The sequence below is a fragment of the Leptonychotes weddellii genome, chromosome 5, assembly GCF_054177405.1.
Source record: "Leptonychotes weddellii isolate Sample4059 chromosome 5, ASM5417740v2, whole genome shotgun sequence".
Taxonomy (NCBI): Eukaryota; Metazoa; Chordata; class Mammalia; order Carnivora; family Phocidae; genus Leptonychotes; species Leptonychotes weddellii.
The window spans coordinates 117,542,264-117,556,898 of NC_138373.1; the positions used below are offsets into that span (position 1 = coordinate 117,542,264).

The window sequence follows — 14,635 nt, forward strand, 5'->3', positions numbered from 1 at the left end:
CAAGTAAATACTTGAGAATCGATTACATAAATCAATTTTAAAGCATTTAGAGCATACTGCCTGGCACATAGTAAGTGGTCAATGAAAGTTATTTTTTATTATTGTATGATTGTAGTTTCAGTAAAGTATTTTCAGTGACTGTAAATCAGGAACCCTAACTTAGTGTGAAAGTTTCCAGTGGGAGAAAGAACATTCTAAATAGAGATATCAGCGTATACAAAGGCCCTGAGGTGGGAAAGATCTTGTGTTGGTGTGGCAGCAGTTTAGTGGTGGCAGGGGACCTGTGGAGAGAGTTAAGGTCAGAGAGTTTACATAGGACCTCGTAAGCCTTAAAATTGTTTTAGGAAGCTGTTGAGGCATTTCAATCAGTTAGGGCTACAACAATTACATTTTTATTTTAAAAGTTCACTTTGGCTAATGTGGGAGAGTAGATTTGAGGAGAATTAAGAATGGGTTAATAAAGATCTGTTTAAGATGCTTGTGCTAGGAAAGATACGGATAATGTCAGTATTTAAAGTTAGTCTAGTCAGCTTGAGTTTCAATTGTTGAAGAACATAGACATTACAGATGGCATTTTGCAGAGATTAACATGAATAGGAACAACTGTGAATAACTCAAATTAAGCTGAGGCATAAGTTTTGTTTGGGGTTTTGAGATAATTACTGCTACACAGTTACGTTAAGGTCATGATCTCAGGAATCTTGGTCTGTATGCTCTAGATAGGAGAAATTAACAAGAGATGAGAACAAGAGAGTGAGTCAGTGTAGTGGTTATTAGTATGGCACCATAATAAACTGTTAGTTAAGAGAAGTCTGACTTAGTTCATCACCTAGATTTTTGTGCCTGGTTTTCCTGCCTATGCTGTTTCCCTCTTAACCTGGCGTTGAAGTCCAGGCCTACTTTTCCTTACCACCTATCACCATTCTTCCAGACTTCCTCTTTTTTAGTTATATTGAAAGTCTTGTTTCTTGGGCTTTCTCTCACTTCTGAGCACTTGTGCATGCTGTCTCTTATGCCACAAGTTTGCTTCCACCTCCCACCCCACACACTTGAACTTTTAAAATTTTTTAATCTTTTTTAATCAAGTCTTTGTTCAAACATTAGTTCTTTACAATAAAATCTTAATAGTCAGTTTCCCTCAGACACAGATATTCCCTCATTTGTGTTCCCAAAGTACCTGTGCAGGTTTTCATATTGTAATTGTTTATTTACAGATACGTTTCCCAGCTAGAGTATGAGCTTGTTCAAGACTAGGAGCTGTTACTTATTCAGCTTTTGTGTTCACTACCATAATTTTTTTAAAAAAGATTTTATTTATTTATTTGAGAGAGAGAGAGCATGGGGGGGGTAGAGGGAGGAGAAGCAGGCTCCCTGCTGAGCAGGGGACCCCCCCCACCCCAATGCGGGGCTCTATCCCATGACCCAGCGACCATGACCTGAGCCGAAGGCAGATGCTTAACTGAGCCATCCAGGAGCCCCACGTTACCACAGTTTTTGGCATAATTCATATAATATTCCCTCAGCATGTTCGTTGAAATGTGAAAGCAGATCAGTCAGGAGGCTAAAACAAACTAGTTCAGAGCTTAAACTAAGATGATGGTAGGAAGAATGGCAAAAACAGATGTGAAAGCCACTTTGAAGAAAGGATAGAACTTGGATGTACAGAACAAAGCAAGAGAAAGTAACTTAGAAAATCAGTTTTAAATATTAACTGATTTAGTTTATTAATTGTACTTCTCAGGTAGAAATGTTTAGGAGTACTTTAAAATTTGCTGCTAGAACCTTGAGTTAAGCCTGGAGATAGATTTTGAAATCAACCTGCATTTGTTTGCTATCAGGAAAAGGACCACTCTGCCATGGATGTGTTTCTGTCCCTGGGAATAGGATTCCATGCCTGGGCCAGCATTTGCCAGCATTATAGACAATAAATGATTTCAGAGTAAGTTCCTCTCCAGAGGCCTTGGTGAAGGAAATAATGTGTAAGATTAAATATCATCCTGCCTTGGATATGATCTGATTCTATTTTTCACCCTTTCCTATGTGTTTTTTTCTGTATATGTATATACACATATATACACGTATATATTTTCAAGTTTTCATTTATAAAGTGTCCTAGTTTTGTTTCCCTGACTTTTTATAAAGCGCCAGGCCTTGCTTCTTACTCCTGTTCTTTAATTGTCATCCATCCGACCTGGGGCCACTTTACTAGTCTTTGAAGTTACTGGTTTAGATCATCTTAAGTTTGGGGTTCTGCAAACTCTTTTTTTGTGATTATTCTGATTTACTGCATTTGAGTTTGAAATACTGTATTTAAATGTTGAGAGTGTCATACCTTAGGAATTCATAACTAGTCCAAATTAAATTATGACATATACTGGGAAAATCCAGCCAACTCAGTGCTTCCATTCTGCCTGTCACTTTAATCCCCCTCTCTCTACTACTTCATTTTGAGACCAGCTCTTTTGCAGGGTTGGGGGGTGGGGTTTGGGGGGCTTAGGCTGATAGAAAGGAGTAGTGTAAGCTAACCTATGTATATACTTTCTGATTAGAGTTTGTGGAATCAGAGGATAAAATGTCTATTAAATGTTTTAGATCTGTGTTCAAAAAAGGCTTAAGAAACTGCTTTTGGTGTTTACATTTGTCATATCATATTTTTTCTTGGTAACATCTCACTTTTTACTTACTTTTTGTAACATCTGGTTTGAAAGTCAAGAGAGAAGGTGGTCAGTTAACAAAGTAGGTGTAAGCCCTTGATATATTTGCTTGAAAAAAGCTGACAAATTGTATATATCAAAGATTCTATGGTATATATAATGTAAAATGTAGTATGATTTTATTTTAAATTATTTTTTTAAATTTTCATTTACCAAATTGACTTTACTATATTTGGCATTACCAGTAATTTCAATATAGTGTTGACATATCCTCTTTGAAATTGATAAAAATTGATTTCTAGATTCCTTTGATTCTTACTTATTCTCTTCCAGGAGATAACGTGAACACCTTACCCTTTGGTATCACCCATCCATCCATCCATTAGTGTCAGGTCTCTCTCAAAATAGATCCTTTTTCTAACCGTGTCTCACCACTTCTACCACTACCACTGTAGTCTAAGCTACGGTCTTTTCTCACTGCCTGCTTCCCTTCTTCACTCTTGCTTCCTCTTTTGCCCATTCCTTACAGAATAACTGCAGTCGTTAAATATATATACATATGCCAAATTATGTTACTGAAGCTATCCCCAAGCCCTTTTGACTTCTATCTCACATAGAATAAAATCCAAAGTTCCTTAGGGCCTGCAAGGCACAGCATGATTTGGGACCACCAGTATCTCTGACTCAGTTTCTCCCATTCTCCCGTAAGTTCGTACTGGTTGAGTCACACCACTGAGGATCTTGATGTTCCCTGTCTGTTGAATGCTCTTCCTACAGGTCTTTGCCTAGTTAGTTCCCTTCTCTGCTTGATTGTTATCTTCTTAGTTTCATCGTTCATGGCTATTTAAAATACTTTTCTTACCCCATTGCGTCATTCTATGTGGAATAAAGTACAGGCCCTTAAAAATAAAATAAACTAGCTTTTATAAGAAACTCACAATGTTGTTCTGTCTTTTTCTTTCCTTTTCCCTTTCCTTTCCTTTCCTTTTTTCCTTTTTTTGCCCTGGATCAGATAATTCTTTGTTTTATCTTAGTACCCATTCCTGGACTGGTGTTGCATTTGGAGAGGAGAGTGTTTACATTCTTACCTTTCTTTTTTTACTGAAGTCATGTAAGAATATTTAGTATTTTCACTGATATGTAATTTCTTTGTTGAAGCACACAAAACAAAAATGAAATTCTGTATATTTGTGTTTTCTCCTTCTCTCCCTCCCTCCGTCCCTGTCTCTCTCGCTCTCTTGCTCGCTCTCTCTCTCTCACACACACACACAGCAGGAGTGTGGGAAAATCTTGCATTAATAAACGAGAAACATTTCTGTTTCCTTTGTCTGAGACGTTTCATATGTTTAGTTTTGCTTTCAAACAGTAAATGAAGTTTTTTATTCTATATAGTTAATTTCAATTTTGGAATTTTAGGAGTCTATAATTGGTTTTGATGATAAATATTATACAAAAATTGTCAAATGAAGATTTTGCTATGTATCCATTGAGTTGATTTATGTGTATATGATTTGATGAGAGGTAACCCTGATATTCTGAAATTTTACTGAGTTCTCTAGGTATCATGCCATTTCCCCATGCTTATCCTTACTTAGAATTCAGTAGTAATGGTCCTTTAAAAGAGAATTAAATGTATCCTTAACTTTTTAAAAAAAAACTTTTAAAATGTCATCTGTAAAGAGTCTTAATTTGCAGACTAAAGTTTTTTCCACTGTTACTTTTCTGTAATAAAACTCCCTAAAAAACACTTCTTTTTCCTGTTAAGGACTACTTAGGGGGTTGGTGGATAGGCATGTGGGATTCTACTCCCTGATTCTGAAGAGCTTTTATGAGATTTACCAGGGAGTCTCCTACTAAAAAAGATTCAGTATATTCTAACAAAATAATAAAACCTTTAAAAATAACTTTCTGTATTTCACACCTAAGGAGATTAATAGCCCCAAAGCATGTCAGATTTGGTCATTAGAGACTGTAGCTTAGGGGCGCCTGGGTGGCTCAGTCGTTGGGCGTCTGCCTTCGGCTCGGGTCATGATCCCAGGGTCCTGAGATCGAGCCCCGCATCAGGCTTTCCTGCCTCTCCCTGTGCCTCTCCCCCTGCTTGTGTTCCCTCTCTAGCTGTCTCTCTCTCTCTGTCAAATAAATAAATAAAATCTTTAAAAAAAAAAAAAAAGACTTGCAGCTTATCAGTTCACCATGTCTGCCGATAAACAGTAGTAACTACACTATCTTATTTTGAAATGAGAAATAAAAGTTGTTCGTTTATTATTTATAATTGAAGAAAATACCCTTATTCATAATGAGTGTACAAGACAGATGTCAAATTTGATGTTTTTCACCAAAATTTTTGTGATAAGTTGTAGTCACCATGTATTTCCTTTACAAGTGTCTTCCATCATGACATTTCACTTTACTTTGGACTACAAAGTACCATTGTTGGGAGACACATTGACCATAAATAACCTAGTCAGTTGATAGTTTTGGAAACTTTATAAAAAGGTCATCCTTAGGGAAAAAAATTAGCACGGGGGCGCCTGCCTGGCTCAGTTGGTAGAGCATGTGACTCTTGATCTTGGGGTCGTGAGTTCGAGCCTCACATTGGGTGGAAAGATTACCTAAATAAAAGAAGCGTGAAGACCATTTTCTAGCATTGCCTTAAAAAAAAAAAAGAATTAACATAGAGTTAGTAATTATTTGTATTGGTGTGGGCTCAAAATTACTAGTGTGGGATGTGGGAAAGACTTAAAAAACAAAAGAGTAATAAGCAGGTTACATAACAGAAATCATAAATTTACACCAGGATGATAAATGAAACATCACTGTTATGAGTGGGTACTTGTGGCTTGAGATAAAGTTTCTAGTTTGCCATTATAAGCGGACTCAGAAAGTGGTATATCTCAATAAACATAGATTGTAAGTGAAGATGATATGCTCTGAAAAACAGATCATTTACAAAGTAGACCGTGATGACAAAGATACTAATATTGAAGATATGTGTGAAGATTTTGAATAATTAAACCCAAAGTTAATTTTTTAAAAATCTTTCTATGGGAAAATTATATTTGAGGTTGCAAATTCTCAAGAATAAGTGCTATTTATTTCTTTAAAGTAAGTAGAATTATTGCATGATAGACTTTATTAAGTTTCTCCTCTTGCTTTTAGAGCCTGGAAGCAAAAATTTAATGCTATATTGTTACAGTTAGATTTATGACTTTTTCACATGCCCCATTAGCCCTTAGTTGATCTGTTTCTTTATCTTAGCATTGTTTTCTTCATTTTCTGTTTTCCACATAGGAGTTTGGTAAAACTTGACATTTTCCAAAATATTACTCTTGATAAAAGCAATATTTTTGTTTAGGTGACAAACAGCATGTTTGGTGCTTCAAGAAAGAAGTTTGTAGAGGGGGTCGACAGTGACTACCATGACGAAAACATGTACTACAGCCAGTCTTCTATGTTTCCACATCGGTCAGAAAAGGATGTAAGTTAATCAGTTATATTGTGTTTACTCAGCAGTGTATGTCTGTTTCTTTCTGGTTCCTGAAAAGCAGTATATGAATTGCAGAATACCATGTTTGGTCGAGTGACTATGTTTTAGGCACAATGCTAGGCCCTGGGGATACAAAAATGATGAGCTTACATTTTAATGGGAGATAAAATGTCCTATGATTCTGAAGTTGGGATATGGTCATACTGTGGAAGTACTCAAAGACAAGAGGTAAACATGGTCTTACATCTAGATCATCAGTTGTTTTTTTTAACTTGTTATTTTTATATTAAAATATGCATATAGAGTAGAAAGCAGATTTGCAAGATTTAAAGATATAATGGCAAAATTAAATGAAACTTTACCTTTGCTATGGAATCTTCAGGCTGTAATCCTAAGCTTTAGTTAGTAAGAGCATCTCCTCTGTTCAGCTGTAGGAATGCTAGTATAGAAACATTTTTGAAGAACTATATTCAAAACATGGAAGATGATCTATTATAAAGGTGTGGATTAAGTACTTTGGAGGGCTAGTAATTCAGTAATCCCATTTGGAATGAAAAGATTTAACACAGCCGAGTCATAATTAGCAAATTGATAAAATATTTTTAAATAAATTGTTAATTTCAAATTCTGGTAAGCCTCTTTAAATTATACACTACTGTAGTAGTCAAACCAGTTGCATTTTTATACTTTGTACGCACCCACCTTTTTTCTCCTTTCAACCCTTTTTATAAACTTGCTATTCCTAATGTCCCTACCTATATAACAGTCTATTCTAGTTATTAACCTAATGAGATTCTTATTGATGTTTAAAGCATTTATAAAATTCTAAGATATGTAACAAATGCTCTCATTTTTCATTAAAATTGATCGTTAGTAAATCTCTTCCTGTGTCTTAGAATTTCACAAATTGGCTTAATTTAGATTTAGGATTTGGGTGAATTTTTTTTCCCTCCTATTGAGGTGTTACTACCCTTTATATTTATTTGAAAATTGTGTCATATTGGCAACAATGTATCCGTTGTGTTATTAGGACTCTTCAAAATATGTGGTGACTTTCTTTATAATTAGTGTGCAGTTTAGTAGCTCATTGAATAATGTCATCTCATTAATTTTCTGTTACTTTACTGACCATTTAGCTATTTGCTCTTGGATGTAAATTATAATTGAATTTGTTTTTACGTAAGTTTCTATGTTTATGTGTTGATCTTGTAGTTAAAAGAATTTGGGATATCTTCTGGTAGTGTTGCTTGCAAAAACTAATCCATGTGTGTATTACTGTGATTGTATAGTGCAAGTTTGGTGGAAAAAATGGTAGTGGGATATTACTTATTGATGAAAAGCACTCATTCTGATTAGGAAGATATGAAGCTTTCAAACTGAAATCTGGAATAAAGTGTGTACAGAGAATGACAAAGATAAGAGGTCTGTCTTCTAGAGAGCAGAAATACTATATATCAGAGGTTTTTAGTCAGAATGATACACTTACATATGTTGGTTAGCATTTCTGTTTAGTTGTTTGTCACAAAAATAACACAATGATTTGCTTTATAAAACTTTTTAAATTAAGAAGGTAATAAGACAGAGAGATTAAGAATTTAGGCTCTAAAGCTTTACCCTTGTGTGTTTGGATCTTGGTTCTGCCTGTTAGCAAGAACTTCTCCAAGCCTTAGCCTTTTTTTCTTTAAACTGGGAATAATAATATAATAGCTACTTATAAATCTCTGCTATTGCTGACACCTTTTTCATAACAAAATAGTAGAGGGGCATTACTGCAGATTTTAGAAAACATGCATGAGAAGGGAGAAGAAAAATTACCCATAATTTTGCTGGTCGGAAATAATTTACTGCTAAAATTTTGATTTAATACTTTAAATATTTTTATTTTAAAGATGTTATTATGTAAATCTCTGGGACATGTCCACATATTTTCCGCTAGAAAGTGTGTACCAGTTTTTACTCTCATCACCTATTACCTTTAAGTCTTTAAGTCTTTTCTTAACAAAAGAAGCTTACTGTTTTAAAATACGTTAAGACAAGGGTCCCTGGATGGTCAGTGGGTTAAGCATCTGACTCTTGATTTTGGCTCAGATCGTGATCTCGGGGTCATGAGATCGAGCCCTGCGTGGGGTTCCATGCTGGGCGTGGAACCTGCTTGAGATTCTCACTCTCCCTTTCCCTCTGCCCCACCTTTAAAAAAATATATTAAGACATTGTTAAATTTACACACACTCAGTAATATATCTTTTCCATGTAGTTACTGGCCATCTGTATTTCTTCCTTTGTGGATTACCTATTTTTGTGCCATTTTCTATTTCTCTATTGAGGTGGTAAGTCTTGTTTGTTTGTTAGTGTTTTCCATAAATTAATGGTCTCTTGTGCTTTGTTACAAATATTTTCCCAGTTTTTTTTGCTTACAGTTTAGTGAGTGGTTCTTTAATATAAAAATATTTATCATTCTTATTGAATTTGACTCATCAGTCCTCTTATTTTTGTGGTTTCTGTTTTTGAGATCATTCTTAGACTTTTTCCATCTACTTTTTTCTAGCATTTTTGTGCTTCATTCTTCACATATAACTTAGCTGCCTTAGAAATGTATTTTGGTTGGGGTGCCTGGGTGGCTCATTCAGTTGGTTAAACATCTGACTCTCGGTTTTGGCTTAGGTCATGATCTCAGGGTCGTGAAATTGAGCCCTGCATGGGGCTATGTATTGGGTGTGGAGCCTGCTTAAGATTTCCTCTCTCCCTCTGCACTGCCTCCCCCCCCCACCACTCACTCTCTCTCTCTCTCTCAAAAAAAAAAGTATTTTGGTTTAAGGTGTGAATATTACGGTGCCTGGATCTCCACCCTTGTACTCTTCCCCCACCCTCTCAGTGAGGTGGTCCAATATCTAGTTGTCCCAACACCAGTTATAATTTAGATCACAAATTAGAAAACTTTTCCGTAAAGGACCAGATAATAATATTTTAGGCTTTTGGGCCAAGAGGCTAAGTAAAGTATATTATGTGGGTATTTATATAACCATTTAAAAAGTAAAAAAACATTCTTAGTTCATGTACTCTACAAATACAAAGGAATGTGCTAGATTTGGCCTATGGGCAGTAATTTGCTCACCCCTGAGTTAGAGCATTCATTTAAGGCTAATTGAAATCCTCCCTTAATATATTTTAATGTCTGATGTATTCTTGGGCCTGTTTCTAAACTCTTTTGTTCTATTTCTCATACTGATTCTATGGCAGAACTACAACATAGTTGAATTGCTGTAACTTTATAGACAATTTTCACATCTTAGTCAGGTAAGGTCTTTCACATCCTTTATAAAAATATTTTCGACTATTGCACATTTGTACTGATGATTACCTTTTTTCAGAAGTCTATGTCTCTTATTTCTGTTGTTCTTTATGCTTTTTTAGTAAGTAGGGTTTTATGGTTGCCATATTTGTTACATTTTTCTGATTGGTTTTTATTGATATATAGACTAGTTTGTGTGTGTGTTTATTTTATAACCAACTACCTAACAAAACTCTTAACTAGTTTTTGTTGAATGGGAACAGGAGCATGGGCTCTGCAGGTCCTGCTGTTTGATTTTATGTCTCATTCACATGATTTACTAGCTAGTTGTCCTTGGGCAAGTTACTCAGTGTGTTTCAGTTTTTTTCATCTATAAAATAGGAATAATAGTACATGACTCAGGGGTGGTTATAAGGATTGAATAAATCACTGTATGCAAAACTTTTAGAAGACCAGATAGTAAATATTAAGTAAATTTTGCTACTAATATGAACAATAATAAATTATTCCATTTGATTCTGTTGAGTTTTTTTTACGTAGTTATGTATATCATCTGCAAATAACAATTATTTTATTATAAAAACAATTGAAGAGAAAGTTTTTAAACATAAATGACTGATAATTTTGTAATTTTTTTCTCTCTGGAACAGTGAGAAAATAATTTCAAATTACAATTTATGATAAAGAAAAGCTGGCCAGTGATTGAGTCAGTCTTTAAGCCACTTATAAACCAAATCCTGATTTACCCTATGCATAAAGTATGAAATGTAACTCTTTACCATATGCATGGTTGTAGAAGTTTTTGGGAAGCTGTTCTTTATGTGACTGTACTAATTAAATTGTTAAGTAGTTATTTAGGACTACGTCTTACTTTCCAAGGCCTTTTATATCAAGAGATGCCTGTATATGTATGTATCTTTCTGTAGAATGCTGAATTTGCTATTTGAAGTATACAGTTAGTTTTAATAAATACTACAGATATGTTATTTAAATGTTTTCGAAGATTAAATAAATCATAGGCAGATACGGACTTGATTTTCTTTTTATCATAATTATTTTCTTTTGGGGGACATTATAGAAAATTAAAGATGTTAATAGCGCTTTGGGGACTATATAATATAAGCAGCTTAGATTTGTTATTTAAATATATTTGTATTTTAATTGCTAACATTTTCTAGTCCTAGGAGTCTGTGCACTCACTTGATGATTCTTAAGCATTTCCTTATGTTTAAAAAAACTCTTAAAACTGATAAGAGTAGACCATTTCCTTGGTTTGACAAACAGCAACCATTCTGAACTCATACCTAGCTTTTGTACTTGTTAGCCTACAACAATTATGACTACTAGGATTTCTTTCAGGCCAATTAATAACCAGTATTCCATGAAAATCTGTTATAAAATAAGGATACCTTCTTTCACCATTATTGTTGTCATTGTCGTGATTAGTGATTAACTACATTTTGGAGTCATGCTTGGCTGACTCTCCAGCTCATTGCAGTCACATTCCTTTCTACCTGAAGACCTTGGTACTGTTTTTGTTTTCTTTTTCAGATCTTCACAGGGTTCTCTCTCTCACTATATCCACGTATCTGCTAAAATACCTTCTCTGAGAAGCCGCCTCTCTTTTTCTAAGTAGCCTTGTATATACTATCAGTACTACTTCCACTGTATCCTTCTAAATTCTTTCTTGCATTTTCACAGTCATAACACTTCTTTACCTAAAAGTACATATTCATCAATTGTTTATTATCCTCTCTACTCCACTAGAATTTAAGTTTAACAAGGGCAAGGGCTTTGCCTGTCTAGTTTACTGATAAGTTCTTAGAACCTATATATAATAATACGCAGAAGATAGTAAGCTGTCAGGGAGTCTGTTAAAGAAAGGGAGGGAAAGGAGTTGATACTGAAATATAACAGTTAAGATTATTTGCAGATGATATTATTTACCTAAAAAACTCAAAAATCACCTTTAAAAATAGAAAATATGGGGGCACCTGGGTGGCTCAGTCGTTAAGCGTCTGCCTTCAACTCAGGTCATGATACCAGGGTCCTGGGATCGAGTCCCTCATCAGGCTCCCTTCTTCTCCATCTGCCTGCCACTCCCCCTGTTTGTGCTCTCTCTGTCAGATAAGTAAATAAAATCTGTAAAAAAAAAAAAAAGAAAAAGAAAATATGAATGTATATAAATGTGGAAATTTTTATGACCTGATAGAGTTAAATGTAAATAAATCAGACTGTACTCTAAAGAAACAGGAATTAAATGTCAAACCTCTGAAATTCATTGACATTCACATAATCTTCAAGCTCAGTATTTTAAAGACAAAAGCCTATTTATGCAGGGGCGTTAAAATGATATACTTACAAGATCTATCAAATTGTGATATATGTACAAAAAGAATCACAAAATGTTTCATCTCAATAATAATAAGAATTCATAGTTTGAAAATGAAACTTTATTTCTGTTATACTAGTAAGGAGGCACTTTTTTTCATGGAAGAATAGCCACTGTCTGAGGGAGCATTGAAGTACTTGCTGGGGAACTATAATTAATGCAGACTTTGAAAACAGATTAGAAACAGATATTGAAAACCTTTTAAAAATGTGAACATTTCTTCAGTCAGTCATATGCCTTCCTATGTATTTGGCTCTAACCTAAAATTTAGATAATATAATATAAAGATGTTCATTGACATACTTTGAATTTGAATGTTAAATGCCCAATAGGAATTAATTACATTGACTGTTTCAGCATGTATTATACTTTTTAAAAATGTTCTTTTTAAAACTTAATGTTTTAATCAGAATTATTGGGTAATACCTAGTAAACCCATAATTTATTTTTATCTGATTCATAAGGTACAAGGTTCTATGACTTACTGACTCTTTTGTTTTTCTGACTGTTCCCTCCCTTCTTTTCTCCTTTCTTCTTTTGGTCTTTTCAAAAATGTATTGTCTTCTTATAGTCTTTCTTTTTGTGTCTGTTAGATTTCATTGTGACAGGTGGTTTCATTTTTTAAACCATCCTGTTTTTAATTCTAAAATGTTCTTCAGATTCCGTCCTAGGTTTAGAACTTCTCCTTTGTGGGGTTTTGTTTTTGTTTTTTGTTTTTTTTTTCTGTTTGTAGATATGATATAGTCAGAGTTATACTTTGTTATTTTTTGTCCTGGATTAATAACAGAATGTTGGGAATTATGCTGTTACCACACCTTTAATTAATATCATACAATGAATTTTTTAAAGGATATTTAAAAACATTTCATTTTTTAATTGCTTTTGTGGTCAGGGAATTTTTATTTAACCAAACTTTCTTGCATTTTGAAGTCATTTGTTACTGAGAAAATACTTTCCTGACTAAACTGATTTTAATGTTTCCAAAATTGTTTTGTGATTGAAGGTACATTTATTGGAGGGAATAACTGAGAATTGGTCACTATTGGAAAGCACAGAATAATTAACACCTTTGTGTTGTTATGGTTTGAGGGCAGGACCCAGATTTGCTTATTAAGTTTTCAAATATGTATATTTTTAAAACAAAAAAATTTTAAACTTTTTTTGGTCATAGATTTCAGAGTTGTATCTAGTAACAGTGGAAATAATTTTTTAAATGCAGTTTCTAACTTACTGATTTTCTTTACATTCTATATAATAAACCAAGGATAAATGGGCTTTTTGTTGGGTCACGGAAATAACTTGAATCACATTACTATTTCTTCTAGTTGCTTCCTGGTTTTTGTTGTTGTTTGACTGCAGTTTATATCATAGACTGAGAAATGAGAAAGAGTATAATTGAAATGATGGTTTTGGACTGGGAACATAGTAACCTTTTTGTTGGTTTCAGCATTCTACCAGTTGTGTAACATTTAATACTTTCCTGCCATTTCCCCCATCTACTAACACAAGCTCTACTTAGTTTACCTGAAATTTGTGATGATGAACTTACTTCTTTAGCTTCTTAGACAAAAATTAATATAAATGTAGGGTATTATGCAGTAAATTCCCCAAAGGTTGAATGACCCTCTGACTGCTGTTAAAGGGAGTCCCTGCATTGGGAGGAAAATTAGATTATTAGCAACAGCTGCTACCATTTAGTGAGCACATACTGTGTGCCCTATCTTATCTCATTTAATCTTCACTTCAACTCTGTGAGGTAGGTAGTGTTATTTCCATCTTACAGCAAAGAAACAGAGGCCCGGCTCTCCCGTAGGTAAGTGTCAGAACCAGGATTCAAACCAAGATTTTTTTTTTTCTGACTCCAAAGCTGGGCTTACATTATACTCCCTACTGTAATGTGTTTCTTGATCTAAAGCTTTTATATTTCTCTAAGAAATTTATCTTTATATTATTAACTTTCAGCATTTATATATATGTAAGTTTTCTGTTGTCTGTTAATTGTAGTTACTGTTGTGCCATGGTACATACCTTGTGCATTTTCTTTGCCCTCAGAAATAGCATTTATATCCCATTCACGTTCCTTCATTGTGTTAAATACATTTTTAGCACTGACATATCTCATGAAGCATGCTTTCAGTGTTTAAAAATACATACCATTGGGGACTGGTTTTATAAGAAATGATATATTTGCATTTTTGACATGTTTTGAGGCAGTCATTTTAACATCTGTTTGCATGACTGATTAATGCTTATTTTACGCGGATGCTTTGAAGGCTATAAACTCTTAGGTTTAACAAACTACTTTCATATTCCTGTAAAGTATTGTTTACTAACCTTCTTCATGTACCCTCACACATAGAGAAAATGATAATAGTTATTATGTCACACTGGTAAATGGGTCACCCTTCTGCTCTTGATCTCCAGTACTTTGCCCAGGGAGCTATGCCTTCTCTACCTTCATGTTGTGCCTCCCTCTCTTAGCTTCCTAGTGCTGAGAGGGTTGATATTTTGGCACACCTGTAACTCCTTGTGGATATATATAACCTTTGTGAGAAAGTGGACTAAAAATGTCTGTTCTTTGGAGTTATATATTCAGTAAACATAAATTTCTGGGAAAAGTAAAATTTTAAGTGGTCCATTCTAAAGTGTTCACATTGAGGATAATTCTAAGACATGCAGTCATATTGGCCAATCTCTTATATTTGAAGCTTTTGGAAACTACTCTTTTACTTTCATTTGTGACGTAACAATGATAACAGAATATCATGATTCTCAGTATTATTTATAAACCTTTTACCCTCTGTCACCAACTA

The 14,635-nt window shown here is 34.2% G+C and overlaps 1 protein-coding gene across 11 annotated transcripts in view; it reads left to right on the top strand.

Annotated features, from left to right (window-relative positions):
* Positions 1 to 14,635, top strand: part of CNOT2 (CCR4-NOT transcription complex subunit 2) — a 118,956-nt gene that overhangs the window by 67,270 nt on the left and 37,051 nt on the right. For 7 of the 11 annotated variants that reach the window (XM_006732339.3, XM_031027033.2, XM_031027037.2 and 4 more), the window contains one exon: positions 6,010 to 6,132. The exons of 2 other annotated variants lie outside the window; for them this stretch is intronic. In XM_006732339.3, coding sequence (XP_006732402.1) covers positions 6,010 to 6,132 — 123 coding nt within the window. Of the gene's footprint in view, positions 1 to 1,838; positions 1,940 to 6,009; positions 6,133 to 14,635 lie in introns of those variants that run through there. 2 more of the 11 variants (XM_081822064.1, XM_031027035.2) reach the window with 1 other exon arrangement.